General features: G+C 59.3%; 1 protein-coding gene across 3 annotated transcripts; it reads left to right on the plus strand.

The window, feature by feature from the left end:
* Window positions 1-574: 574 nt before the first annotated feature.
* LOC130875450 (phosphatidylinositol 4-phosphate 5-kinase type-1 gamma) lies at window positions 575-25,649 on the plus strand. Of its 3 annotated transcripts, XM_057771251.1 has the most exons (19): window positions 575-762; window positions 11,386-11,417; window positions 11,879-11,971; window positions 12,352-12,482; window positions 12,941-13,058; window positions 13,736-13,888; window positions 15,751-16,050; window positions 17,048-17,253; window positions 18,048-18,131; window positions 18,275-18,323; window positions 18,721-18,805; window positions 19,045-19,206; window positions 19,460-19,598; window positions 19,678-19,710; window positions 20,047-20,148; window positions 20,993-21,119; window positions 21,952-22,029; window positions 23,127-23,201; window positions 23,574-25,649. In XM_057771251.1, exons 1-19 carry the CDS (start codon window positions 669-671, stop codon window positions 23,574-23,576), a joined length of 2,064 nt encoding a protein of 687 aa, XP_057627234.1. In that variant the 5' UTR covers window positions 575-668; the 3' UTR covers window positions 23,577-25,649. The 3 variants fall into 3 exon arrangements, with proteins under 3 accessions (XP_057627234.1, XP_057627235.1, XP_057627236.1); XM_057771252.1 differs by lacking the exon at window positions 21,952-22,029; XM_057771253.1 differs by lacking the exons at window positions 21,952-22,029; window positions 23,127-23,201.
* The last annotated feature ends 634 nt before the right edge of the window (window positions 25,650-26,283 follow it).

Here is a 26,283-nt window from a genome sequence, read left to right on the forward strand (position 1 = left end):
TGAGTGGAAGTGTTCTTTACTGCTATTGTTTTTTATCGCTTTACACTATAACGTACATTATCAATATAAATAATATTACATTATTTCAGGATACCATTATGTAGCCTTGGCTGACCAAGAACTTGCTGCTGCGGTAGACCAGGCTGGCCTTGTGTCTGGTTCAGAGACTTGCTTTCCGCCTGGGGCGTTCCTGAGCCTCCTGTCACTAGATTCCACCCCAAGCCCCGCTCCTGTCTCCGCCCCTCGCAAGGCTTCCTCCCCTGCATTCTCTGGTTAATATTCGCTGCTCTGTTCTTCCCTCTATGGACGCTTGAAGGCGCTGCTGAGTCGTAATTCACCTTAGCCCCGCCCCTGATCGCTGATTGGTTAGGTCCCGCCCCTACCGAAGTCCCTCCCTCCGCCCCCGAACTGCACGTGAACACGAGTTCTTCCGGCTCCGGGCGCCTGAGGGCGCTCGCGACTCCCTTAAGTGGGCACCGCCCTAAGCCCCGTCCGGGTTTCTGATTGGTTAAGCGGTCTGCGTCACCGCCAGGCTCCTCCCAGACCCCGCCCCCGCGCGGCGGCGCCACTCCCTCCGCCCTGTGGTGCCGGCGGCGCTTGTTGTTCAGCGGCGGCGGCTGAGCTCGGGTGCATCCTCGGGCCCGCCGCCGCCGCCGGAGCGCTCGGCCATGGAGCTGGAGGTGCCGGACGAGGCGGAGAGCGCCGAGGCGGGGGCCGTGACGGCGGAGGCGGCCTGGTCTGCGGAGAGCGGGGCGGAGGCAGGTAAATCCAACCCCCTGTCGCCGCGATGGGCTCGCCCGCTCCCCCGCCGCGGCGCAGTGGCCTCGCCCGCTGGCTCCGCGCTGCACTGCGGCCCGCCGGGCTGTTCCATTCGCACACGCGGCGCGGGGGGGAGCGCGCTCGCCCATTCCGTGCGCGGGGGGAGGCAGCGCTGGGCCGGGAGGCTGCACCGCCCCACCCGCGGATGCGGGGTTCGCAGCGCACGGCCGGTTTTAGGATCCTTGGGTGACACGGTCGATTCGTAGAAGTGCGTGGGTGCGGCTCTTTATCCTAGCAGCCTGTGGCGGGGGCGAGCCCATTTTAGATGCTTGCGGTAGCGAGGCTAGGGGTCCTCAGGTTTGGAGGCAGAGGGGACCCGTTTGGGGACATCGTCTTGCTGCAGGTGATGGAGACAGCCCTCCAAACCTGCCTCTTTGCGTGTGTGGAGAGTGGCTTCTCCACAGTGCGGGGGATGCTAGAGCACCCTGTTCTAGGGAGAGGACCCTACCTGTGGGCCCTGCCTGGCTTGGAAGACCGAAAACGTCCTCCATGCGACCCCGACCCCTTTCTGGGGCCACCATGCTGGGCTGTCATACAAGTGACACCTTCTTGTCCCTCCCTGCTACACACCACCAGTCAGTCACCCATTTGTGGGCCTCAGTTTACCTCTCTCTAGAACGGGGGGCGGGGGCGCCTGTCGTTGGAATGATGTTGAGGTCATTTCTTCCATCCTGGTTGCGTGAGCCGAAGTCCTGTCAACCCTTCCCCCTGGACCCTGTCTGCCTTGCTAGCGTAGCCGGCGTCGTGAGCAGCCTCCCAGGGCGTGCGCTCTGCAGGCAGGGATGTGCACAGCTCAGAGAACACAGCTCTCCCTTCTCCACCGAGAGCACAGGAACTTTCTGGACTCACAGAACCGTCGATGCGTCCAGCAGTATCCCATGGCTCACTGGTGCAGTTAGGTCTCCTGAACTGTCCTCGTTAGAGACCAGAGAGGGAGGCGGAGCCAGGCTGCCGGCGGTCCCCAGCCCCAGGCTCTCAGCGCCTTCCTCCGCGCCATCTGGAACCCAGTGGCAGTGAACCTGCTTCTCGCCACCTGCCCTCTTTCTCCACTGTTTCCTGGTGCCCTGGCAGTCAGTCCCTTGCTGCGCTGGAAGAGCTGTCCAGGGTCCCTTTCTCCCTGCCCACCTTCTGGCCTCTGGTAGTTGTAGGTGCTAGGTCCCACGGCAGTCATGGAGCCTTGGGGACAGAGGATCTGCCACTGAACTCTGGACAAGCCTGACTCCAGACCCCCAGGGGCTGTTCCTCCCGGAAGTCCTTCTTCCTGACTGGAGTCCTGTTAAGTTAGTCATCCACACAGAATCCCATAGCTGCCGTGTGTGGGTCCCATCCTCCAGTCCAGCTCCTCCATATGCCCCCAGCTGTAAATTGGGGAGCACCGCACCCCTGACCAACTTAAAGGAGTCAGTGTGGCACGTTGTGATAGCATTTATTTACCACCAACTGCATGCCTGCCCCCCCCTCCAGCCCTCCACTGTGGTCTGTTCTGAGGCCTTCTGTCTGTTAAATGTGTGAACACAGCGGGGTGTCCAGTCAGTCATGCGGGGTGGGGGCGGGCGGAGTAGGCCTCTGCTGGTTCTTCCTGGAAGCCTGGCCAGCCGGCCTGCTATCTGGTCTGGTAATTTCCACCAATCTGATGGGACACTAACCTATCTCCGTGCTGGTTAGAATCCAGTTACATTAAGGACTCTGCTCCAGAGGCCTGGCCCCAAAACCTGCCTGCGTCATGTCTTCCCATGACTACCGGGGGCCCTGTGCGGTTTGTGAGTGTGTGGCATGGCTTGGGCCAGGCTGGTGACCTGCCTGGGCTGTAGTGTGAGCCTGTTCCTAAACCCCATCGTTCCCAGCCTGCCACTGCCCCCTCCTCCATCCACACGGGCAGCCAATTATGTCAGCGTTGCTTCTAAAATCACCCGAGAGCCTGCCCACGTATCCTCCACCCTCTGCCTCCACCTGGTCCAGCTTCCCCCAGCTCTCCCGGTCCAGAAGGAGCCCTGTTAGGAGCTGGCTCAGGGCCCTCCCTCTGCCCCTCTCTCTCAGCTCCAGCCACAGGAGCCTGAGTGCCCCTCCCACAGCATGGCACCAGGACAGGGGTCATCAACAGGTGCGCTGCGACTGCCAAGGAGTGCCGGGGTAGCCCATGCCAGGCCATGCGTACCATGAAGAGGCAGTGGTCTATGTGAGGGTCAGAACTGTTGACCCTAGAGACAGAAGCTTCAGTCAGGTCTTGCCTTAAGTGTCCTCTTGAGATCCTGCAGTCGGATGACTGCTGCCTCAGACTGTCCGATGGAGAGAGGCTCTGGGGCCCTTACTCGGTCAGACACCTACCATCCCAACACTCGAGAGCTGGAGGTGAGAGGGTCAGCCTGGGCTACGTGCTTGTAGCGGTCAATGCTCTTTCTTCTATCTTGTTGGTCCTGGAGGTGGCGTCAGGTCCTCAGGGTTGGCAGGAAGCTCCTCTTGCAGGCCCAGTACTGACCTATCTTGAGGAGCTCCGACTGTGTTCGGTTCACTGGGGCTGTGAGGACCAGAGGCAGCACCAGGGCCTGCGATGGCTGGGGATTGCTTGGAGCTCTTGCTCCCTCTGGGAGGCAGGGTCTCAGAGGATTTGTGACCCAGCCGGCCCAGAGCCCCGACTGTCTGTGGTTACATGTATTTGCTGCAGGTTTGGGGACCTGGAATTCGGCAGCCTGGGCTCGATTGAGGCCACACCAGCATTGGTCTTGAGTGGTTGCGTCCCTTGAGAACGAGTGTGGTGGGTTCTCACGGCTATGGAGAGACGGTCGAGGGCTCTGGCAGATCTTGAGTGGACCAGGAGTCAGTTGTTGGGTTCCTGCTCTTCTGTTGCTGGGCCAAGTGGCACCCGTCCCTGGTGACGGTGCAGGTGGAGACCCTTCCCTGGGATTAGACCAAGCCAGGAATTAGCTCAGAGCCACCACAAAGCTGCGGTCTCAGGCTGACAGAGGGCTTGACGCCCAACACTGCCGGTGACTCTGTGTCCATCTGTGTCAGGGTGCGGGGGAGAGGATGTGGGGCACACGTAATCCCCAGCCTGCAGCAGCAGGGCACCGAGTAAGCTTTGGGTCCGGCCAAAGCTTTGGCTCCTGAGGGTGCTGGGGTCTGGGTGGTTCACCACATGGTGCTGACCACTGGTTTGGATGTTTTCTGCCATGGTGGCCCTCTTGTCCTCACGGCCATTTTTCCTTGCTCACCCCATGTGCCTGCCTTTGGTCCTATGATTTTCTGGAAGCCGCATCTTTTCTGCTTCCAATCGTGTGATCTTTTGTTGGTGTGTAGGAAGTTCTCTGAATGAGCCTTGTGGACCCTTCTCTGACACCTGCCACGCCAGTGTGCGTCCCGCTGCTCTTCTGGCCGCTGACCTCCAGCAGATTTTAGTTTTTCTGTTGCCAAGTGTGTCCGTGTGTCTGTTCCCAGGTTGACATCACAGACAGAAATTTCCCATCCTGAGGTTTTAACTCTCACTCTTCTCAGTTCCCTCTTTGTGTTTTGTTTTTGTTTCACGTAGCCGAGGCTAGCCTCAAACTCGCTGTGTAGCAGAGGATGATCTAAGCTTCCGATTCTGCTGCCTCTGCCCCCTCAGTGCTGGGGTAACGGGTGTGTGCCACCACACCTGGTTCACATGATGCTGAGGACGGAGCCCAGGCCTGGTGCATGCTGGGAGAGTGCTCTGCCCGCTGAGCCCCAGCCACAGAGCAGAAAAATGGCCAGGGCTTCTGCGTGGGTGGACACCTTGGTGGACACTGCCTGTGGGGATACCCGGCCACGTGTCTTGGTGGGACAGCCCGGCCTCCTACCTGGGACTTTGATGGTAGTTGCCTTGCCTGACACACAGTTAATTCTTCGGGGCAGGCTCTATAGCCTTCTCTCCTCTCTCCACCCCTGGGCCTGAGCCTTGTCCCACTCCTGCAGGCTGTCTCCCTGCCTGGCCTGGCTTCCTGTTTGCTGCCAGAGCTGACCCACAGGGAGGCACACTGCTGTCTAGTGTAGTGGGAGGGCCGAAGGGACAGTCACCCTGGAGAATGGGTGCCATGGGGTCCCAGTGTCCACCCGGGCTTGCACCCATCTCTACCCTGATGGTCCCCAGGGCCCCTAAGGGCCTGAGGTGTGTGTGGTTGCCTCCACCTCTCCTGCAGTAGCCACCTCGTGATTTCCTCTTTCTGTTCCCAGGACAGTGGTGGGCTGAGAGGAAGTGCAGCCCAGGCCCGCCCAGCCTCCCGGCCGACAGGGTGTCCCGCGTGGCCGACACCTGCGCGAGCCTGCCTCTCACCTCCGGGTGTCGGTGCGCTCCCCCATTAGTAGCTCGGGCTGCAGCTACTGTCACCATCCTGCCCTCCCGAGGTGGCTCTGAGCCACTCTTCTCCTTTCATGTGGGTTCAGGGGAGTGAATGCTGGTCCTCAGGATTGTGTGTCTTTATGTGCTGCCCTTGTGGTGTTGATATCAGAATTATGCAGCCTCCATCTCTGTACCCTTCCAGAACCTTCCATCACCCCATCCCCTCCTCCTCACCTCCCCAAACCCACAATCCAGTCTCTGTCTCAGACTGGCCTATACTGGAACACACACCTGTGGGGTGTCAGAACCTTGCTCCTGTTCACAACTGAGTAATATTCCATTTGGGGATCAGCCCTGCTGGTGTGCTGCTCCCCATGTGGGCAGCTGTTTGGTGCTTCCCCGACACCGACTGTTTCGGGTGCTCGTGTAGGGAGTGTGTGCGCAGGGTTCTGGGTGGACCAAGCTTTTTACTTCCCCTGGTGGCTGCTGAGTCACTGAGAAACTGTCCTACTGAGAACAAGCCAGGCCCACAGCCACGGCCGCTTCTCCCTCTTGCCCGCCGCAGGTGGCTTCCTGTGACCAGCTTCACTGATGTTTGTGGTTGTTTTAATTTTTAGTATTATGTATATACCTATCACGTGTGCTGCCCTGCGGGTGTCGAGGTCACAGGTCAGCTTGCCGGAATCGTTTTTTCTCTTTCTACCCTGTGGTCCTGGGATTGAGCTCCGGCTGTCCAGCTTGGTGGCAAGCGTCTTCACCTAGCGCGTCCTCTTGCTGGCCCACATTGCCTGCTTCCTGACGAAGCTAAACTGGAGGGCGCGAGGAGGCATCTCATTGTGGGTTGTCTCATTGTTTATGTGTGTGCACACGTGTCTGTGTGGGTTTGTAGCCACCTGTGTGTAGGGTGCCACGGATCCCCTGGAACTGGGTGCTAGGAATTGAACCCAGGTTCTCTGGAAGAGCAGCTGGTGCTCCTACCGATCACGTTGCCTCCTAGCCCATGGTCGTCTGTGTTTTAGACAGGGTCTCTTTGTGTAGCCCAGGCTGGCCTTAACTCCCCATCCTCCGTCTCAACCTCCTGAGAGCCAGGATGGCAGGTGGGGGCTGCCGTGCCTTCTGTGAAGCCGGGAGCTCAGGATGTCTTGCGTGCTGGTGAGCTGTGCCCCTCATTGGTCTCTGAGTAGCATCCCCTCTGGGCATGGCCAGTCCCCTCTGCGTAGGGTTTGTTTGTTTGTTTTTTGTTTTGTTTTGTTTTAATCTTTAAATGTGCCAGCACCTGCAAGTGTCCCTGAGATGAACCAGTAAAATCTCAGCTGGGAGGTGCCCGAGAGTCCTGCTGCCTGGGGCTCACCCTTCAGGGACAGTTAGAGAGTGGATGCCAGGACAGACAGAGACAAGAGAAAAGGATTGAAGTGGCCGAAACAGAAGGGACTGCCAAAAAAGGTGTCTGTTGGCCGTGTTGTCCCTGAGAACTGAGCAGTGCGGCAGGCAGCATGGAGGAGTTGGCCGTGCAGAAATCCTGTGGCAGAGACCCAGGCTTGGGGTAATGATGGGGACAGTACATGGCAGACGGCAGGCACCCAGGACAACGTGAGTTCTTCCTAAGCCAGAACCAGAAAGCCCTGGTGTGGAGGCTCTGGCGCCCAGAGAGGGATCTGATTATCAAAAGCTTCAGAACGAACCCCTGGGGAATGAGTAGCCGTGGACTCTGCAGCCGCGCGCGGCCTCCCAGGCAGCAGACCCTTGTCCTGTCCCTCCTCCACCCATCCCGTGATCCAGGGTGCATTCTGGTCTCCAGGCCTCCCCAGTGCTCAGCTCCCACCGCCACTGTGACCTGCTTTCTTGAGAACATTAACCCAGGGTTCCCAGCCTCCCTGAGTCCTCAGGTAAAATCTGAGGTGAGGCAGAGTGTGTTCGCCTGGCTTGCACTGCCTCCAACCCCAGCACTAAGGGGCAGAGGCAGGGGCATGTCTATGGGTTCCAGACCAGCCTGGTCTACACAGTAAGACCCTGCCTGTCTCAACACCCTCCCCTTGCCCACACACCACAGGAGACACATCATCCCCTGCCTCAGCCTCCTGGGTGGGTGTGGGGCACGATGCCTGTCAGAGCTGTCAGCGGCACAGCGGTGGCCCATGGAGTCCAAGGGTCCAGCGTTGTCCTGCCGCCTGCAGCGTGGGGTAAAGATTAACCGGTGGAGGGTGGGAGTGCCATCGCACTAGGGCCGGGGTGGTGGCTCCGCCAGGATCTGGTAAATTCTCTTTCTTTGCGACCTTAGACCCTCCCTGTTCCTTAGCAGCTTCTAGGACCCAGTTTCTTGGCAAGTGGCAGGATGCACCAGCAATGTGGCGACTTGCTCACCAGGGAGAGGTGGTAGTCCACAGGAGACACCACAGCTTTTCTTGTCTGAGACAAGGTCACCATGTAGCCAAGGATAGCCCTCCTGATCGTAAACAGTAGCCCTTCTGCCTCTACCTCCCTGTGCTTGGATGACAAGCTTAAGACACCAACTCAGCAGTGCGGTGACATCCAGCTCACCACTGTCCTCTTACCTCAGCCTTCAGAGTCCTTGAAAGATGGAGATCACCACCAGTTCTGGTCACTTCCTTGCCCAAGACTATTTATCCTCCCCCTCCTCCTCCGTCTTCTTTTCCTCTTCCTCATCCTCTTTCATCCCTCCTCTTCCTCCATCTCCTCCTCCATCTCCTCCTCCTCCATCTCCGCCTCCATCTCCTCCTCCATCTCCTCCTCCTCCTCCATCTCCTCCTCCTCCATCTCCTCCTCCATCTCCTCTTCCTCCTCCATTTCCTCCTCCATCTCCTCCTCCATCTCCTCTTCCTCCTCCATCTCCTCTTCCTCCTCCATCTCCTCCTCCTCCATCTCCTCCTCCTCCTCCATCTCCTCCTCCATATCCTCCTCCATCTCCTCCTCCATCTCCTCCTCCTCCTCCATCTCCTCCTCCATCTCCTCTTCCTCCTCCATCTCCTCCTCCATCTCCTCTTCCTCCTCCATTTCCTGTTCCTCCTCCATCTCCTCCTCCATCTCCTCTTCCTCCTCCATTTCCTCCTCCATCTCCTCCTCCATCTCCTCTTCCTCCTCCATTTCCTCTTCCTCCTCCATCTCCTCCTCCATCTCCTCCTCCTCCTCCATCTCCTCCTCCTCCTCTATCTCCTCCTCCATCTCCTCCTCCATCTCCTCCTCCTCCTCCATCTCCTCCATCTCCTCCTCCTCCTCTATCTCCTCCTCCATCTCCTCCTCCATCTCCTCCTCCTCCTCCATCTCCTCCATCTGCTCCTCCATCTCCTCCTCCTCCTCCATCTCCTCCTCCATCTCCTCCTCCTCCTCCATCTCCTCCTCCATCTTCTCCTCCTCCTCCATCTCCTCCTCCTCCATCTCCTCCTCTTCCTCCATCTCCTCCTCCTCCACCTGTTTCTCAGCCCTGCAGAGAGCCACTGGCCTGTCCCCTCGCACACCGCAGCGGTGGGTTGTGGGGGCGATGTGTGCAACTGCTGAGGGAAAGTGGTGGCTCTCTGTGACCCCGGCCACTCGGAGACCAGGCCTGAGCTCTGGCAGCTGGAGTCTGCAGGTCCTCTGAGGCTGGGCATGGCGGTGTGCTCACAGCCATGGTTCTTCTGTGCTCGGATTGGGGCTTCTTGAGCTCTCTTTGGTGGACTGCAGGCATCACTTACTTAACGGTGTCCACCTGCGAGATGTCCGGGGTTACTGGTTGTGCAGCCAGTATAGCTACATTTCCCAGAGCATCTCTCTGTCCCTCAGGCAGCCCCTAGCCCACAGACACAGACTGCACTGTGACTTTCGTGTCTGGTTTCTCTGAGCCTGTGTCCTCGGTGTCAGGGCTCATTCCTGTGCTTGGCTGTGTGGCCTCCAGTGTGCAGACGAGCAGGCCGACAGGATACACCGCCGTGCGGGGAGTCACGCTGGGCAGCAGAACACAGCGCGGATGCGGGGACTCTGCACCTCGTTTGTGCCTTCAGCCAGGGTTGCTGCTCTTCCGTGGGTCTCACCTGTGGTCACGGTTAGCGGGAGAAGCCGTAAGCCGAGCTGCCAGGACCTCCAGGACCACACGCCAGCTTTTCAAAGACCCTCTCTGTGATACGGCTCTGCCCAGGGCTAGAGCAGGCCTGTGTGCGTGGGGCATCCCAGCCACCAGGCCCTTAGCAGTTGCACACAAGGTTTGTCTAGGGTGCCCGTGGGGCAGGCCTTGCAGGAATCTGGCAGAGGGAGCTTCAGGGGACACAGCCGTGCAAAGGCCCGGGCAAGACGGAACAGGAAAACTTGTGGACAGGAAGCACTTGCTGGGACCCCCTCCCCCATCCGTGCTTCCTCTTCTCCTGCCCCAGGCTGGCGAGGATCTGGGATCTCCCTGGTCGCAGTTTCTGTTTCCTGTCAGTTTAGCGCAGTCCCTTCCTTCCTGTGCCGCAGGCCTCTCCGTGTTTCTTCCCTGTTGGTGTCGTCGGGGTTTACCTGTTCCCTGCCTCAGTTTCAGGGCCCACAGTGTGTGGCGTCCATCTGGCCGTCAGTCAGCAAGTGGTGACTGGAAGAGCGCTGAGGCAGGAGGACGCAGATGGCGGCTTCAGAGCAGGGCAGCATTAGTGAGGCAGAGGGTGGCCGGTGAGGAGTGTCTGCAGAGATAGAGGCTGATGGAGTGCAGGTGTGGCCAGGTGGTATTCCCAGGCAGGCAGCGCGTTTGCGGATGAGTGGTTGTGATGGGTGCTGACAGCTCCCAACCTGCCCAGAGAGTTTGTAGACTTACCCGAGGTCACACAGCCTTGGGAAAGCAGACCCTGGGTGCTGCTGGCAGACGTGGGCTGACCAGGGCTCATGCACCACACCCGTAGCCAGCTGGTACCCCCCCTCCCCCCCTCCCCGCCTATTTTTAAACATAATTTCCTGGAAAACGGGGCTGCTCACTCAGAAGATAATTGGCTGGGAGGAGAGGGTGTCTGCGCTGAGTCAGGGCCGAGAGTGACGCTCTACCCCTCCAGACCATGTCACAGGGTCTGCTTGGCTACCATGTTTCAGGCAGGAAGGGAAACCGAGGCAGGAGCCCAGTGAGGTCAGAGAGGGTCTCAGGGCCTCAGAATGTCACCTGCAGCCCTGGGAGCTGCTGAGTTCTTGCTTCCAACCCCAGGGGCCTCCTATGAGCCCTAGAACATTCTGCCTTAGTCCTCCCCCCAGTCCTTCGTCCCCGCCTCTCCTCCCTTCTCTCTGGGCCCCAGATGCATCCACAGATTGCTCCACTATCAAGGCAAATGATGTTCTAGAACCTTCGCTGGCTACAGGTGCTCAGCCGTCGGATGGCTACCATTGTCACCCATGTCCCCAGAGTCCCCAAGTCACGGTTGGGATCAAGGTTCCCAGGCCCACCTGGAACACATGGAGCCTGTACCCTTGTTTTTACAGTTCCTTCCTTCCCCAGGACCCCGCAGTAATGCTGGGTTCTAGGAATCACCCCCATCCTAGCTCACCTCCCACAGAGGCACCTGCCCACCCCACCCCTGTCATCACCGAGTGACTCCATTCACGCCTCCTTGTACCCAGCAGCTCCTTGCTGTGAGCACTTGACTCCCCGAGGCTCCTGGGGCACAAAATCACAGACTGTTCTGCTGCAGAGAGGCCAGGGCAAGCACCAGGTCAACTTCTAGGGCCTCCTGCGAGTTCCATGACCCTGTGACCTCCATCCACTCTGAGATCCCACAGCCTCCGAGTCTCCAGCCCCTGTGTCACCAGCACTGCGGTCCACGCAGTCCTGGGTGTGAAACCCACGTGAGCAGTCACCTGGTCCTTGTCTCTGTCTGGATCCAGGGACCCCAATGAGCCTGGGGTGGGGAGGAAGTCACCCTTGGGCACGGGCATGCACACCCCTTGTGGACCAGGGCCAGCTTGGTGGGTGTCCAAGCTGAGGGACCACATTTGGACCCCCGGCACCCAGGTGAGAAGCTGGGTGCTGCAATACACCTGCGACCAGCGCTGGGAGACGGAGACAGTGGGGGTGGGGGCCGCGGCTCAGTGATAGACCTAGCCGCAGTGCGGCCATGGTGCACCTTTAATCCCAGCTCTCAGGAGGCAAAAAGCAAGCCGATCTCTGTGAGTTCAAGACCAACCTGGTCTACACAGAGAAACCCTGCCTCAGAGCAAAAATCCAAGGTGGAGAGCAATTGAGGAAGCAATTGACGCCAGCCTGGACCCTGGCCTCCGCTTGGGCGCTGAGGTCAACATGGAAGACAAGTTCTAACTGTGCTCTCCCTCTCCAGGTGGGACCCAGAAGAAGGCTGTCCTTGCAGAGGTGAGTCCACCTGCCCTTCTCTCCAAGGAGGCACAGATACTGTCCAGTGTGCTGTCAGGGAGAGAGTGGTGGGAAGAGAGACCTTGGCCGCCTGAGCCTGGTGTCTAGGGCACCACCTGCCTCCAGGCCTGAGTCCTGAATTGATGGTGAGGAATTGGAAGACCTTGTCCCCCTAGCTGAGGACCGTTTTCCCCCAAGTCCTCATAAGGGAGGGTCCCAGGGACAGCCAGAGCCGCAGATCAATCAGTGGGGGGTGGACCCCAGGCTCCAGTGTCTGTGGATGGGGTGTGCGGCCATCCGAGTGTCTGGGAGCAGTCCGCCCCCTGGTGTCAGATACGGAAAACTGCAGCCTCTGTCCCCTCAGCCCACATCACCAGCGACTTCTGCCTCCCAAGCCCTTTTCTGAGCTTCCTAGACCTTCTGGCAACGTTCCCAACCTGTTTTTGCTCCCTGTTCCCCAGGCCCCCTCGGTGACGGGGCAGCCAGGCCCTGGCCATGGGAAGAAGCTGGGTCATCGAGGCGTGGACGCATCTGGAGAGACCACATATAAGAAGGTGGCTGGGGGGCCGTCATGGGGGGCCAGGGCGGTAGGGACCGTGGCTGACCGGCAGGCCCTGCGGGTCACCAGGCGCTGTGGCCCCCACCATAGCAGTTGCTACACACAGTTCGGTGAGACGTCAGTTCCTTTGAGCTTGCCAGAGATGTGGCGCCGTCCCTGCTGCCAGGCTTAGAGTGTTGCCTTTCCCCAAAGAAAACCCCACCCAGCCCATGAGAAGCAGCTGTCCCAAGGATCCACTTCATGGCGCCCTTTGTTCCGTGTGGTAAGGCCTGTAGGGCCTTGCCGTAGAGGGTGGCTGTTGACTGGATGGATGCCGGGATCTTGCTACAGAGCACAGAGTCCTCAGGGTTCTGATGTCACCAACTCTCCCCTCAGACCACCTCGTCAACCCTGAAGGGTGCCATCCAGCTGGGGATCGGGTACACAGTGGGCAACCTCAGCTCCAAGCCGGAGCGGGACGTGCTCATGCAGGACTTCTACGTGGTGGAGAGCATCTTCTTCCCCAGGTATGCCTGCTGCCGCAGCGCCTGCCTCCTGCCTCACAGCCACCCTCTGGGGCAAGGAGGATGTGCACCTCTGCTCTGCTTGCTTGCATCTCATTGGCCAGAATCAGTCACATGACTATAGCTGGCTGTCTTGTTCTGACCATCTCTGCCCTGGGAACTGTCATGGGCTCCATTGAGACAGGGAGGGGCCGCGGGTCACACAGCCACCATGTAAGCAAGCCTCTCTGGCCTCTGGTGCCGCAAAACCACTCCAGCCAGTCCTGGTACATGTCTATAATTTAGCTCAGGAGAGGCAGAGATTTCACAGCCAAATCAGTGACCTCTGGGCTCAGTGTCTCAGAAAATAAGGTGAAGGGGGCTGACCTCTGACCTCCATGTGCACATGTGGCACTAATGGGGAGAGGCACTGCAGAAAGCCACCATCCCTCACAGCCATCCCCCTGCGTCCTCCTCCGCAGCGAAGGGAGCAACCTCACCCCTGCCCACCACTTCCAGGATTTCCGCTTCAAGACCTATGCACCTGTTGCCTTCCGTTACTTCCGGGAACTCTTTGGCATCCGGCCAGACGATTATTTGGTAAGTGTATCAGTCAGCATCGCCAAGTAACAAACTGGCCCTAGGCTGGTGCTGAGAACAGCGGCTGCGTGCCACCTCTCAGGGCCTGGAGTGTATGGCTCCCCTGGGTGCCCATGGCCCCTTTAAGGATGCACCTCCTAGGCTCCACCACCCATGAGCATACTGGGGACCAAGTCTTCAGCCATGGGGTCTGCCTTGACGCTGCCACCCATGGGCCTCCTCAAGGCTGTGTATCCCTGGTCCCTTTCACGATCCTTGTTTGCTGGCTCCTGCTGAGTTGGGCACAGTCTATAGAGAGCGGCTGGGCGTCATGCCCTGAGAAACCTTGGTTGAGGGGCCCTGTGGAAAGTGAGCCCGGCCTGGTTTACAGTAGACAGACATAGGACGGGCACCTGGGTTCCCAGGGTCCTGACCACTGAGTCACCGTGACACTCAGGGGCCAGCAGTGTGGGAGAGTAATGCAGGCAGGTGTGAGTGTCCCTGCCTCGGGGACATCGGTGGCTCACAGCAGTGGATGGAGGAAGGACAGACAGATGGCTGTCACGCTGAGGTTCCAGGTGGTGAATAGGTAGGAGGGAGCGAGGTGCCAATGGGAACAGGCCCAGGCCCATCACACACCATGTGGCCCACCAAGGCGACAGCCCTCAGCTGCTCACGCCTCCCACCTCTACCCCCAGTACTCTCTGTGCAATGAGCCACTCATCGAACTCTCCAACCCCGGTGCCAGCGGCTCCGTCTTCTACGTCACCAGCGACGACGAGTTTATCATCAAGACTGTCATGCACAAAGAGGCCGAGTTCCTGCAGAAGCTGCTGCCCGGCTACTACATGGTGCGTGCGGGTGGGCGGGGCGGCACCTTCCAGAACTGACTGTAGGCCCCAAGCCGGGGGAGGTGTGAGTCATGGGCACAAAGGAGAAGACCCCATCGTAAAAGGCCACTGGCATGGGTGGCAGGAGCTGGCTCCCCACCTGCTTCACTCACCCGGGAACTCAGGCAGGACTGAGTCAGAGTGCACCAGATTCTCAGCCCAGGGCAGGGACCTGACTATGACCACCTTGGGTAGCCAAACATGGAGTGCGACTCAGTTCTGGAGCATCATTCTTAGACTGAATGATGCCCAGGATGGTACCCCAGATGTCCCAAGCTCAAGCCTGCCATTGTGTTTCTGCGATGGGACAGGTTGGGAATTCTGACCTTGAAAGAGACCAGAGCAGGGGCTGAGGGCAGCTCAAGGGAGAGGCCCCATCCCCACCTGCCACACTGAGCGGCATGCAGGAAAACACAGTGTAAGGAAAGAAGTGGTTTCTGACCTCCACGTGTGTGCTGTGGCATGCGGTCAGACGCACGTGTGCACAGACAGAAATGGCACGGAGAGGGTACACAAACAGACCGTTGCCCTGGAGTCGGGGCTGGGGCAGGACGAGTGCCGGGTGAGGCCCGGTCTCAAAGTAAAATGTGTGCATGTGGCACCCACACCTCCAGTCCCAGCTCTCAGGATCTCTTAGCTAAATGTCAGACTAGTGTACGAGTGAGTCCAGGCTGGCCAGGGCCTCACAGTGAGACCTTTCTTAAAGAGACAAACAAATGCCGGGTGGTGGCCACACCTCTAATCCCAAGCACTCAGGAGGCAGAGACAGGTGAATCTGTGAGTTCGAGGCCAGCCTGGTCTACAAGAGCTAGTTCTGGGATGGGCACCAAAGCTACAGAGAAACCCTGTCTCGAAAAACCAAAAAATAAATAAATAAATAAACAAACAAACAAACAAAGATAATGGGGACTGGAGTGGTTAAGAGCACTGGCTGCTCTTCAGAGAAGCATTCTGAATTCTCACACACATGGCTGGCTCTCACAGCTGCCTGTACCCCAGGTCCAAGGCATCTGATGCTCCCTTCTGGCCTCTGTGGACACCAGACATACACTGCATGCATATATATATATACACATGCACACATACATATATAGCATGCATATATACACATGCACATATACATATACAGCATGCATATTACACATATACATACATAGCATGCATATACACACATATACATATACAGCATGCATATACACACATATACATATACAGCATGCATATATACACATGCACAAAAATATAAAAATTAGAACTACATGAGAGCTGGTCGGTTGGTGGTGGACATCTTTAATCCCAGCACTCGGGAGGCAGAAGCAAGAGGATTGCTATGAGTTTGGGGTCAGCCTGGGCTACAGAGAGAAACCCTGTCTTGTATTTTTTCTTTTTTTCTTTCTTCTTTCTTTCTTTCTTTCTTTCTTTCTTTCTTTTTTTCTTTCTTTCTTTTCATCTTTCACCTTTTTTTTCTTTTCTTTTCTTTTCTTTTTTTTTTCGAGACAGGGTTTCTCTGTGGTTTTGGTTCCTGTCCTGGAACTAGCTCTGTAGACCAGGCTGGTCTCAAACTCACAGAGATCCACCTGCCTCTGCCTCCCGAGTGCTGGGATGAAAGGTGTGTGGCCCCACCTGGTGAAACCCTGTCTTGAAACACCCCCCCAAAAAAAAAAAACAAACAAACCAGAAACATTAGATGAGAGGTGATGAGAGGAGTGGGGCTGAGATGGGGTGGACGATTGGGAAATCATGGCATGTGCCCCCCACTCTTCTGAGATCTGACCATGGGGGTCCACGGCCATTTCCTAGTTCCTTGTCGCCTTGCCCTGCAGAACCTCAACCAGAACCCGCGCACGTTGCTGCCCAAGTTCTACGGACTGTACTGCGTGCAGTCGGGTGGCAAGAACATCCGTGTGGTGGTCATGAACAACGTGCTGCCCCGGGTCGTCAAGATGCATCTCAAATTTGACCTCAAGGGCTCCACTTACAAGCGCAGGGCGAGCAAGAAGGAGAAGGAGAAGAGCCTGCCCACTTACAAGGACCTGGACTTCATGCAGGACATGCCCGAGGGGCTGCTGCTGGACGCTGACACCTTTGGTGCCCTGGTTAAGACCCTGCAGCGTGACTGCCTGGTAAACACGGCCCCCTCACCCTGAGCTGCCCTGCTAGGCTCAAGAGTGGAACCAGTTTTCTCTGGTGACTCCTGTTGTCCCTGCACGAGAGCCTGAGGCAGGAGGATCGATCACTCAGGCTGGGGAATTAGTCAAGGCCTGGGTAGGTTAACTAGAGCCTCTTTTAAAAATGAACTCAGTGGCTGGCACTTAGCTAGCACAGGGGCCTCCTTCCCCAACGTCACACACCAAGAGACAAGAGCTTAGCAGGGTTCAGTGGGCAGGGTCTCTGCCCAGCATGCTGACGCCCTGGTCCATCCCACTGCCGCAGAAACCAGGTGGGTCAGCCTGAGCTGCATAGCGAGTTTGAGGCCGGCATGGACTACATGAACCCTTTTCTGAAAAATAAGACAAAACAATTTTCTTTTGTTCTGTGTTTTGTTTTTTCGAGATAGGGTTTCTCTGTGGCTTTGGAGCCTGTCCTAGAACTCGCTCTAGACCAGGCTGGTCTCAAACTCAGAGATTCGCCTGCCTCTGCTTCCTGATTGCTGGGATTAAAGGCGTGCACCACCACTGCCTGACTTTTTTGTTTTTTTGTTTATGTGGGGTTTTCTTGAGACAGGCCCAGGCCGTTCTGAAACTCGCTCTGTAGACAAAGCTGGACGTAAAACTCACAGAGATCCCCCTGCCTCCGTCTCACGTTTGCTGGGACTAAAGGCGCATGCTGAACAAGGCCTGAATGGAGTTTCTAAATTCCTGTCCTTGAGAGACTAGAAGGGCCCCCTGGCTGTCAGCACTGTGTCTTCTCACTGCCCATAGCTCACAGACTCCTAGAAGGAACCAGACCAGGCACCTGGCTTCCAGTCCTGGGAGACCCCGCCCGCCCCCCAGGGGCACTGAGCCCTAGGTCCGAGAGTGGCAGACCCAGCCCCTCCTGTGCCCAGTGTGCTGCGGGTCTGCGCTGGGTTTGGGTTGGCAACTGAGCCACCCGTCCCCTGACCCATGTCCCCGGCGCCAGGTGCTAGAGAGCTTCAAGATCATGGACTATAGCCTCCTGCTGGGTGTGCACAACATCGACCAGCAGGAGCGGGAGCGCCAGGCCGAAGGTGCCCGGAGCACCGCGGATGAGAAGCGGCCAGTGGCACAGAAGGCCCTGTACTCCACGGCCATGGAGTCCATCCAGGGTGGCGCAGCCCGTGGGGAGGCCATCGAGACAGACGACACGTAAGTGGGTCACGGGGCGCCCAGAGCTGGCCCCGTCCACTTTTCTCGTGGGGGCTGTATCTTGTGCACACGCATGCAGCCTGCAATCTCCACAGTGGACGGGCTGTGTGTGCAGTTACAGGCCCTGGCTCCAGGGGGCAGTGGAGCTGGGCAGGGAATCTAAGGGATCCAGGCCAGCGAAGACTGCATAGTGAGTCTAAAGAGGGACAGCGCCTTTGTGTAGTGACCCAGCGGGAGACCTTCAGGTCCCTGTCTTCTCATCTACCACCCCAGGGCCCTGAAAGGGAGGGTGCCTCGCCCCTCAGGTTCCCAACTACGGGTCCAAAGTCTCTAGTGTGGGGAGAGCTGCCAGTCACGCCTCGGGGATGAGGCCCAGTGACACTGACTTGGCGTGAGGACTGTTGGCTGTGGCTCTGTCACCTGTAGAGGGAGAAGGGTGAGCAGAGGCCCTGTGAGGCCGCCCCCCTGAGACCGTCTCGGCTTTTGTAGGGTCTGCGTGGGGCCCCGCGGGGACCAGGTGAGCCAACTGGCGGGGCTTCCTCTCCAGCTGTAGGACTTTGGGCTGCTGTGGCATCAAGGGGTATCAGTAACTGGACGGGGCCGCGTGGCGGCCAGTGTGGTGTGATTAGCAGCTTAGGCTGTGTGAGGCAGCGGCTGTGCCCTGGGCGCAGTGTGCTTGCGCGCATGGAGGTGTGCTGTGTCTGCTCAGCCTGAACCCCGGGGCCCTCAGGAAGGAAGTCCCAGATTTGTGGGCCAGGTCTTCCGTGTTTGGCTGATCCTGAGCCTCTCTGCAGGATGGGTGGGATCCCAGCTGTGAACGGGCGTGGGGAGAGACTGTTACTGCACATCGGAATCATTGACATCCTGCAGTCCTACAGGTACAGGCCACACCCACCTCATCCTCCCCGACCTTGCCCGTTAGCCTCCTCAGGACCCAGCCCCTGTCATCTCAGCCTGGCCAGGTCCCTCCCAGCCCTGCCTCAGGCAGCAGGCTGACCTGAGTCCTTCTGCTTGTCCCCAGGTTCATCAAGAAGTTAGAACACACCTGGAAGGCCCTCGTCCATGATGGGGTGAGTGCCATCCACATTCGTCCGGTCACTCAGTCACTGCACCCAGGGAGGCCAGGCCGAGACGGCAGGGGGCATACAGGACCCCACAGCTCAGAGCTGGCCTCCAGCCTGCTCTCCACAGGAGTGCTGGGAAGGGTTTCTTTACTTGACAAGCTCCCGGGGCCTCATTGCCACAGCCCTGCCTCAGGAATTCTTACTCATTTGTTCAAGGCTGCCCATAGAATCCTAGAATCCGGGCTCCGAGAGAGGAACTCTGTGAGGGGTCCCTAGAGGGGCAAGTGGAAGCTTCCGGAGCACGTGCTAAGGTTGGGGTGCAGTGTCATGGTGACGCTCAAGGGATGAGGCCGAAGGCTGGTGCTGTGTCCTCCAGTGACTCCGCTCCCATCCCCCCACCCAGGACACTGTCTCCGTCCACCGGCCCAGCTTCTATGCCGAGCGCTTCTTCAAGTTCATGAGCAGCACAGTCTTCCGGAAGAGTTCATGTGAGCCTGGCCTGTGGGAGGGAACACAGGCCAGAGAGTCCCTGGCTGGGGCTGGGGACGGTGCAGGGTCAGCCAGTGAGCTCCTGGCCACTGGGCCCAGAGAGGCAGCACTTCCCCAGATCACAGCCCAGCACAGGATGTCTGGGGAGGGGCAAGCAGTGAGGGGAAGAGTCACCTCCAGGAAGCCATGGGGTCCAAGGCCACTCCAGCACCCAACTCCTGCCCTTTTCACCCTGCAGCCCTGAAGTCCTCTCCATCCAAGAAAGGGCGTGGTGCCCTGCTGGCGGTCAAACCCCTGGGACCCACGGCGGCTTTCTCAGCTAGCCAGATCCCCAGTGAGAGGGAAGACGCACAGTATGACCTGCGGGGGGCCCGCAGCTACCCCACGCTGGAAGATGAAGGTGACCCGTCAGCCTGTGCTCTGGGCATCAAGGAACTGGGGGTGCAGTACAGACGTGCAAAGGCCCAGGGTGGCCTGGGGGGAAGTGAGAAGCGGAGGAGCAGTGCGGAGCACCTGCAGGCATCAGGTGGTCTTGGCTAGGGGCTTCGGACAGGATGGAGAATCCGAAAGGCAGGAGCAGGAAGAAGGCCAGCTCCTGAGGCTGAGCAAGTGGGGGGGATGGCACCCCAATCGCTTGGACTTCTTCCCCCCAGGCCGGCCTGACCTCCTGCCCTGCACCCCACCATCCTTTGAAGAAGCCACCACGGCCTCCATCGCCACCACCCTGTCGTCCACTTCCCTCTCCATCCCAGAGCGCTCTCCTTCCGAGACATCAGAGCAGCCCCGGTACAGGTGGGTGGAGCTCGAGGAGAGGCTGCTGGGTCTCTGCAGCTCTGACATGGGTCCCAGTCACTCTGTTCCTTCCCCACAGGCGGCGCACACAGTCTTCGGGCCAGGATGGCCGGTGAGCCCCCTCTCCCTGTCCCCATCCACCTTCAAAGGCATCAGCGTTTGGCACTGAGCTCCAGGCTTCACCCCAGACACTGCAGGCCTGGCGGCTTCCAGAACCTTCCGACCCTCCTGCATCTCAGGTCCAGACACCCAGCAGTATCCACCTCCCCAGCGTGTGGGCTGCTGGCCACCTGGCCACCTGCTTGTGCTGCAGACATCCCCACAGACCACAGCAGGACCCAAGCTGCTCCTGCTCCCCCATAGCCCCCAAACTAGGACCCCCAGGGATCAGGAATTGCAGGCGGCTCTGGGGTCGGGGAGGAAACTGAGGCTGGGCTTTTCTCTGCAGGCCCCAGGAGGAGCCCCACGTGGAGGACCTACAGAAGATAACAGTCCAGGTGGAGCCAGTGTGTGACGTGGGGATTGTGGCCCCCCAGGAGCGGGGTGCAGGGTGAGGGAGTGCCTTCCCCGGTCAGGGGTGATGACTTTACCATATCTAGAGATGTGTGTGTCTGTCACTGTTGCCCCACGGAGGACACCTTCCCTGGCCTGCTGCTGTTAGACACGGGTCCAGTGATCCAAGGGTGTGCACACCTGTCACCCCAACACTGGGGAGGCCGAGGATCTGCTGCTGGGATAAACACCGTGAGCACAAGCAGCTTGGGGAGGAAGGGTTCATCTCCTGCCACACTCCATACTCCGCCAGGAGGGAAACGGGGCAGGAACTGACTGAGCTCATGGAGGTGCCTCCTAGGGCTCTGCCTGCTTTCTTACGCAGCCTTGCTGGGGTTACCCGGCTCACAGTGGGCAGGACCCTCCCATATCAGTCAATCAAGAAAACATCCCCATAGGCTGGGCATAGTAAGGCATGCCTTTAGACACAGGAGGATCTGAGTTCAAATCCAGCCTGGTCCACAGAGCAAGTTCCAGGAGAGCTGGGCTCTGAAGAGAGACTGTTTCAAAATAAATACATAAATCACTAAAAGATGAAGGAAATGCCCCACAGACTTGTATACAGAACAATCTGATGGCATTTTTCTCATTCCTGGGTCCGTCTTCAAGGATGACAGTGCTTGTGTCTTGGTGGGACTGGACAGCACAGAGCTTCGGGTTGGCACCCGCTCTCCTGACCACACACACACACACACACACACACACACACACACACACACACACACAACCCAGGGTCCCTTAATCTGGAGGGAGGGAGGGAGCTGGTCGATCCGGCTAAGGCTGGGAGAGAGTGTGATGTGCACAGAGACACCCAGGACCCCACCTCTGCCCTGTGTCTCCAGAGTGGAGGCTCCCCCGTCTGGGGCGTCGGCTACAGCCACTGTGGAAGTGGATACCACCAGCCAGGCCTCAGAGCCCGCCAGCCAGGCCTCGGATGAGGAGGACGCGCCCTCCACAGACATCTATTTTGTAAGTTCCCCTAAGCCTTCCCAGCCCCTTGGGGCCCCAAGGCCCCTGTGGACAGTCACGCCTGCTTCTGTCTCGTGTCGGCGCTCTGGGTGACAGGGGCATTGCCCCTTTTTGGCCCTGGGGAGACCTGAGCAAAAACTGAGGCCCTGTGTTTCCTGCAAGCCAGGGACCCATGAGAATACCACGTCCTTCTGGGGGCAAGTTCTGTTTGTGGCGGTAGGGTCTGGAGACCCGGTGAGCGACAGGCCCCGTGGCTGCAGAGCAAGTTGGGACTTGGCCCCTCATGGACAAGGCTGGGTCAGCCCAGGCCTCAGGGATCTGGGGTCCTCCATGACCCATCCACCGTGGGGAGAGTGGTAGAGGGTTGTGGGCCCCGACATGCCCGTAAATAGGTCAGAGCCTCAGTAGCCCCTGGGTGAGCTAGCCTATCACAGTGTCCTGCCATCTCACCTGGGGCCCGGGGTTGTCCTCACACCCACCCGAGGCCCTCACTGCTTCCCAACTAACTCACCCACTGTCTCTACACTGCGCCATTGAGGCCCCTGTCCCCCACCAGGCCCTAGAGAGCCCCAGTCAGGCCTGTGGTCACCCATGCTGGGCTAAGGTGTGCGTGCATTGCTGGTTTTGACCTGGCGGTACCCAGGACTGCGACCTGAATTAGGTTCCGGCCTTAATGGGGTCCCCCAGCCTCCACCCCGCCCACACGTCTGCTTCAGTCGCTTGTGCCCACCAGCCCTGCTCGGCCACCCGCCTGTCTCCCCTGCCTGGTTCCCGCCTCATCCTCTGCCCTCTCCTCTCTTCCTTCCTCCCGCCCGGCCCACTGTGTGGCCAGTTCGCCCACGGGAGATACTGGCTTTTCTCTCCCCGTCGTCACCAACTGCGGGCCGTGACACCGAGCCACACAGGCGCTGTAAGTGACCACAGACCGTCACACGCGGAGATGGGCTCCCGGAACACAGCACCCCACACCCCTTCTCTCCTCAAATGACTGTGGGAAATCACAGTCATAGTGGAGGTCAGCTGAGCCCCGACCTGAGCAGATGTGCGCTGTGATCAGAGCCCACAGCAGCAGCTGCCCATCTGCGGCAGGCGGGGTCTGTAAGACCCCAGCCACCTGCGTCCTGCGTGTGGACACCTCTTCCCATCCTGGTGCCGCTGCCATTCCCTCTGCAGCATACTTCACAGGAGGAGAGACTATGTCCCCACAGTCCCCACACTTACTGCTAGGTCACCTCCCAGTACCTGTGACTGGCTGCCATCTGGACCTCATAGCTAGGGCTTGTCACCTCCACATCAGCAGTGAGCACCACCCTCGCAGGGACAGCGCGGATGTGGCGCAGCCTGTCACCCCAGCACCAGAGGTGGGGATGGACGTCAGCCGGGGGTGGCTAGGTGGGGTGCAAAGCTGCAGTCTGCAGAGGAGACAGTAAGTAGACCGCAGTTGCCGGGCTGACCTTGGCCCTGGCCTCTGGGAGATCACCCCAGGATTTTTATCCATCTGCTATGCTGCCCTGAGGCCCTTTTGTGCCTGGGCCGCTGGCCTGTGATCTCTTCCTCCTAGTCTGTGCCACTGTTCCCACCCAGGACAGTGCTGTTTGCCACTGGGAAGCCTGCAGCTGCGGGGTGGCTGCTCAAGCTGGCTCTCTGGGGTTCTGATCCTGTGGGAGCCCGCTGTAGGGGGCATGTACTGTCTCAGTGCCCAGGGGACTGGCCAGAGCAGGCTAGGGGACCAGGGCAATGGAACAGATCGGGGTACACATGGAGAGGAGGAGACCCCTGCCCCACACCCCGCTGTCCTTCCTGCACCCCGGCTTCACTAACTGCTTCCGCTGCCACCGCTGCTTCCCCAGGGCCAAGGGTTGGGGGCAGGTGCCCCTCACAAAGGGAACCGGGGTTGCGGCTGCTCCCCAGGGTTGGGATCCCCCTCTTTTACTTTCTGTCTCTTCCTTCTGCCTGTCTGCTCCTCGCCCCCTGCTCTTCTGCACCCCTCCTGCACGCGCTGCACAGCCCACCGACGAGAGGAGCTGGGTGTACTCCCCACTCCACTATAGCACGCGGCCCGCCTCCGGCGAGAGCGACACAGTAAGTCCCCAGGCAGGGTGGGAGGACGAGGCCGGAGCTCCTCCCCCTCCCCTGGCGACTCCCGCCCCTCCTCTCCCAGCTCCTCCCCTCCTGGTGACCCCCCTCTTCCTCCGGCCCCGACTCTCCCAGCCCCTCCTCCCTTTGACTTCCCACCCGTTCTTGCTCCTCTTGCTTCAACTCCTCCTCTCCCCCCCCACCACCTGCTTTAGGCACAGGCATCTCTGTGTGTGCCAGCCAGGTGGCCCAGGGAAACCGGGCCTGACCTCCGGGCCACCCACACCTGCAGCCCTGAGGCTGCACCTGGACGCCTAGTGGGTGGCTGGGGTTCCCGCTGGCCCTGCCCTCCCTCACCTGCCCCTCTGGTCTTTGCAGTAACTTCTATGCAGTCCCCAGTCTGGAGCCCAGTGTCCTTCTGCCACCCCAGCCACTTCTTGGAGGCGCTTGATCCCCACTGGGGCCCAGAGTTCAGCGACATCACCCCGAAGGCCCTGGCCCAACCTCGTTCTTGCCCTCCCCACCGACAGATGCCATCCCAGGATAGCTTGGGCCACCATCTGCCGCCACCTGTGCCTGTTGGGGCGGCAACATCCGGAGTGCCCGAGTTTATATTTATTTTGGGTCCTTTTTTGCACGGAGAGGGAGCACAGGAGCGATTTTCCAGGAGAGAGACAGAAGACAGGAAACCAGGAAGAGGCCGCAGCTGCTGGCCTTGGCCGATCAGGCCCTACATGGCCTCCTGCCCCAGCGACCACTCTCCAGGGCTCTCATAGTGGCCTGCAGAAGGGACAGGCCCGGGAGCCTCTGCCTGCTGTCCCAGATCTGTGCTCCTGAGCTGGACGAGGCCACTGTTGCTGCCTTGGCAGAGCCTCTCCGTCACCTCAGGTTTGGGACCCGAGCAGACCAGGACGAGCCATGCCCTGTGGACTTTCTGCATCTTCTCAAACTGCCACAGGAAGGATGACCCAAAGCACGAATGTCCTGCTGTTACAATCACACCTGGCGCTGACTGGGGGCAGCCACGCTGCCTGCCTCCCATCCCCATGAAGCCCTGAGTTGGGGGTGTGGTTCCCCTCGACTCTCTGGGCGTTCCCCTTCAGAGCAGCCCTGCCCTGAGAAGAGCAGGTGGGGCTCACCCTGGCTGAAGACAGCAACCAGAGCCAACTGCACCCCATCTCCACCCACATGGGACTCCTGGGAAGTAGTATGCTGGGTGCAGAACCATCCTGCCCCTGCTTCAAGGATGCTCCACCACTACGTGTGGTAGGAGTCCAGTGGGACCAGCTGCCAGCCAGGCTGCAGCTCCAGTACACAGCCCAGACCCATGGGCCCCTGGGTTGCACTGGCAGGGACCTAGAGTCTGGACCTGGCTAGCTTCCAGGGACCACAGCAGGCTAGTAGAGGGGTGAGGAGCCACAGTAGGAGGGACAGACAGGGATGGATGCCTGCCACAGTTCGTGTTTGTTAGGTCTCAGAGCCCCTCCACAGGTCTGCGTTGCTTGCTGATGGGACCCGCAAGTGGCGAGTGAAAACCCACGTGGTGAGCCACTGACTTCCAGCCTGCACAGACCACTCCAGGAAAGCATTGTGTCATGTCTGTCATTCCTAGTCTTGGAAGGCTAAGGCAGGAGGACTGTGGCAAGTTCCAAGCTAGGCTGGGCTACAGAGTGAAAAGACCAAAAGAGAAAGAAAAAAAAAGAGAGAGGTGGAGCGCTGGTGAGTGACCGGCAGCAGGAGCTCTAGGTTCCAGCCCTTGGGAGGTGGAGACGGAGCAGTTCAAGGTCATCCTTGCCTATATATCCAGTCGGAGGCCAGCTTGGGCTACATGAGACCCTCTCAAAAAACAATCTGTAAATAGTATTTGTGACTCCCATCCTGTACCCCCATCCTGTTCTCTCCAACGGCCGCTATCGCCCCACCGTGGACGGCGTGTGAACTGTACTGTAAGGACCAGCGGCACCTCCAAGGCTGAGGTGTCCTCGGTCCGTCTCTGTCCCCCCCCCCCCAGCCATCCTAGCAAGTCCCCTGTCCAGCCCCACAGCAACCTCAGTGCAATATGCTCTTCCCGTGGGGTCCCTTGGCACGGTACTGTCTCCGCAGTCCTTCCGTCCCCCGCCCCCACCTCCTCTCTCCGGTGGTTAAAAATCGCATCGCATACCCTCACCCCGGTCCTGTTTTTATTGCTGAATCCATTCTGAAAACTACAAACCTCGTGTGTCTTATTCATCAGGGCGAGGGAATCCCGGATCCTCAGCCCCTGCTGTCTGGTGTGTGACAATCCAAGCACGGTGTCCCCCGGCACCAATCGGGGCCCTGTCCCTCCAGTGCAGCCGCTGCTGGCCGAAGCCAGCATCCGTATGCAGCCCAGGTTCCCGCCCCACCCGCCACAGCTCCTCTTTTTAAGTTGAGGTCTCTAATAAATCGGGTATAAACAGCTCGCCTCCGATGACGTCAGCGTGTGCCGGGGTCTTTGGGGTGGGAAGAGATTGTTGACGTCAGGGGGGGACACGCGCGGCATGCACTGACCAGCAGAACAGTGCCCAGAGCAACATCCAGGAGTCGGCAGAGGCTCCCGTCCAGGCTGGGCTCGAACGTCTAAGGCTTCGGTGGCGCTCCGGAGCTTCGGGACGTCACGGTTTAGGTCTACCCAGCCCCCCTAAGTCCCGCCCACGTAAGCCACGCCCTCCCTTCGCGTTCTTCTTCCGGGTGGGGCGGGGCAGTCTGGATTCAGCGGTCCCGCCCTGAGATCCACGTCCGTCTGTGTCGCGTCCTAGGCCCCGCCGACCGAGGCTCCTGACTCCTAACGCGACTCCACTTCCGCCCGGACCCACTCGCCCTCAGATCCACGGCTGTCAATCTAGCCCGCCAGGCCCCGCCCACCCGGCCAGCTTTTCTCCTATGACCGCTTCGCCGTTCCGCCCAGGCCCCGCCCACTCGGACTCCTCTTCCGCCCTGCAACCGCCTCCCCATGCACCAGCCCTGATTTCCCAGGCTCCCTAGGGCGCGAGGACCCCCCTCGGGTCAGTCTCTCTCACCGCCTGAATGTAGATTCGCCCCGCTTGGCCTGACAGCGACTCTGTCGGAG

The sequence above is a fragment of the Chionomys nivalis genome, chromosome 6 (genome assembly GCF_950005125.1).
Source record: "Chionomys nivalis chromosome 6, mChiNiv1.1, whole genome shotgun sequence".
Taxonomy (NCBI): Eukaryota; Metazoa; Chordata; class Mammalia; order Rodentia; family Cricetidae; genus Chionomys; species Chionomys nivalis.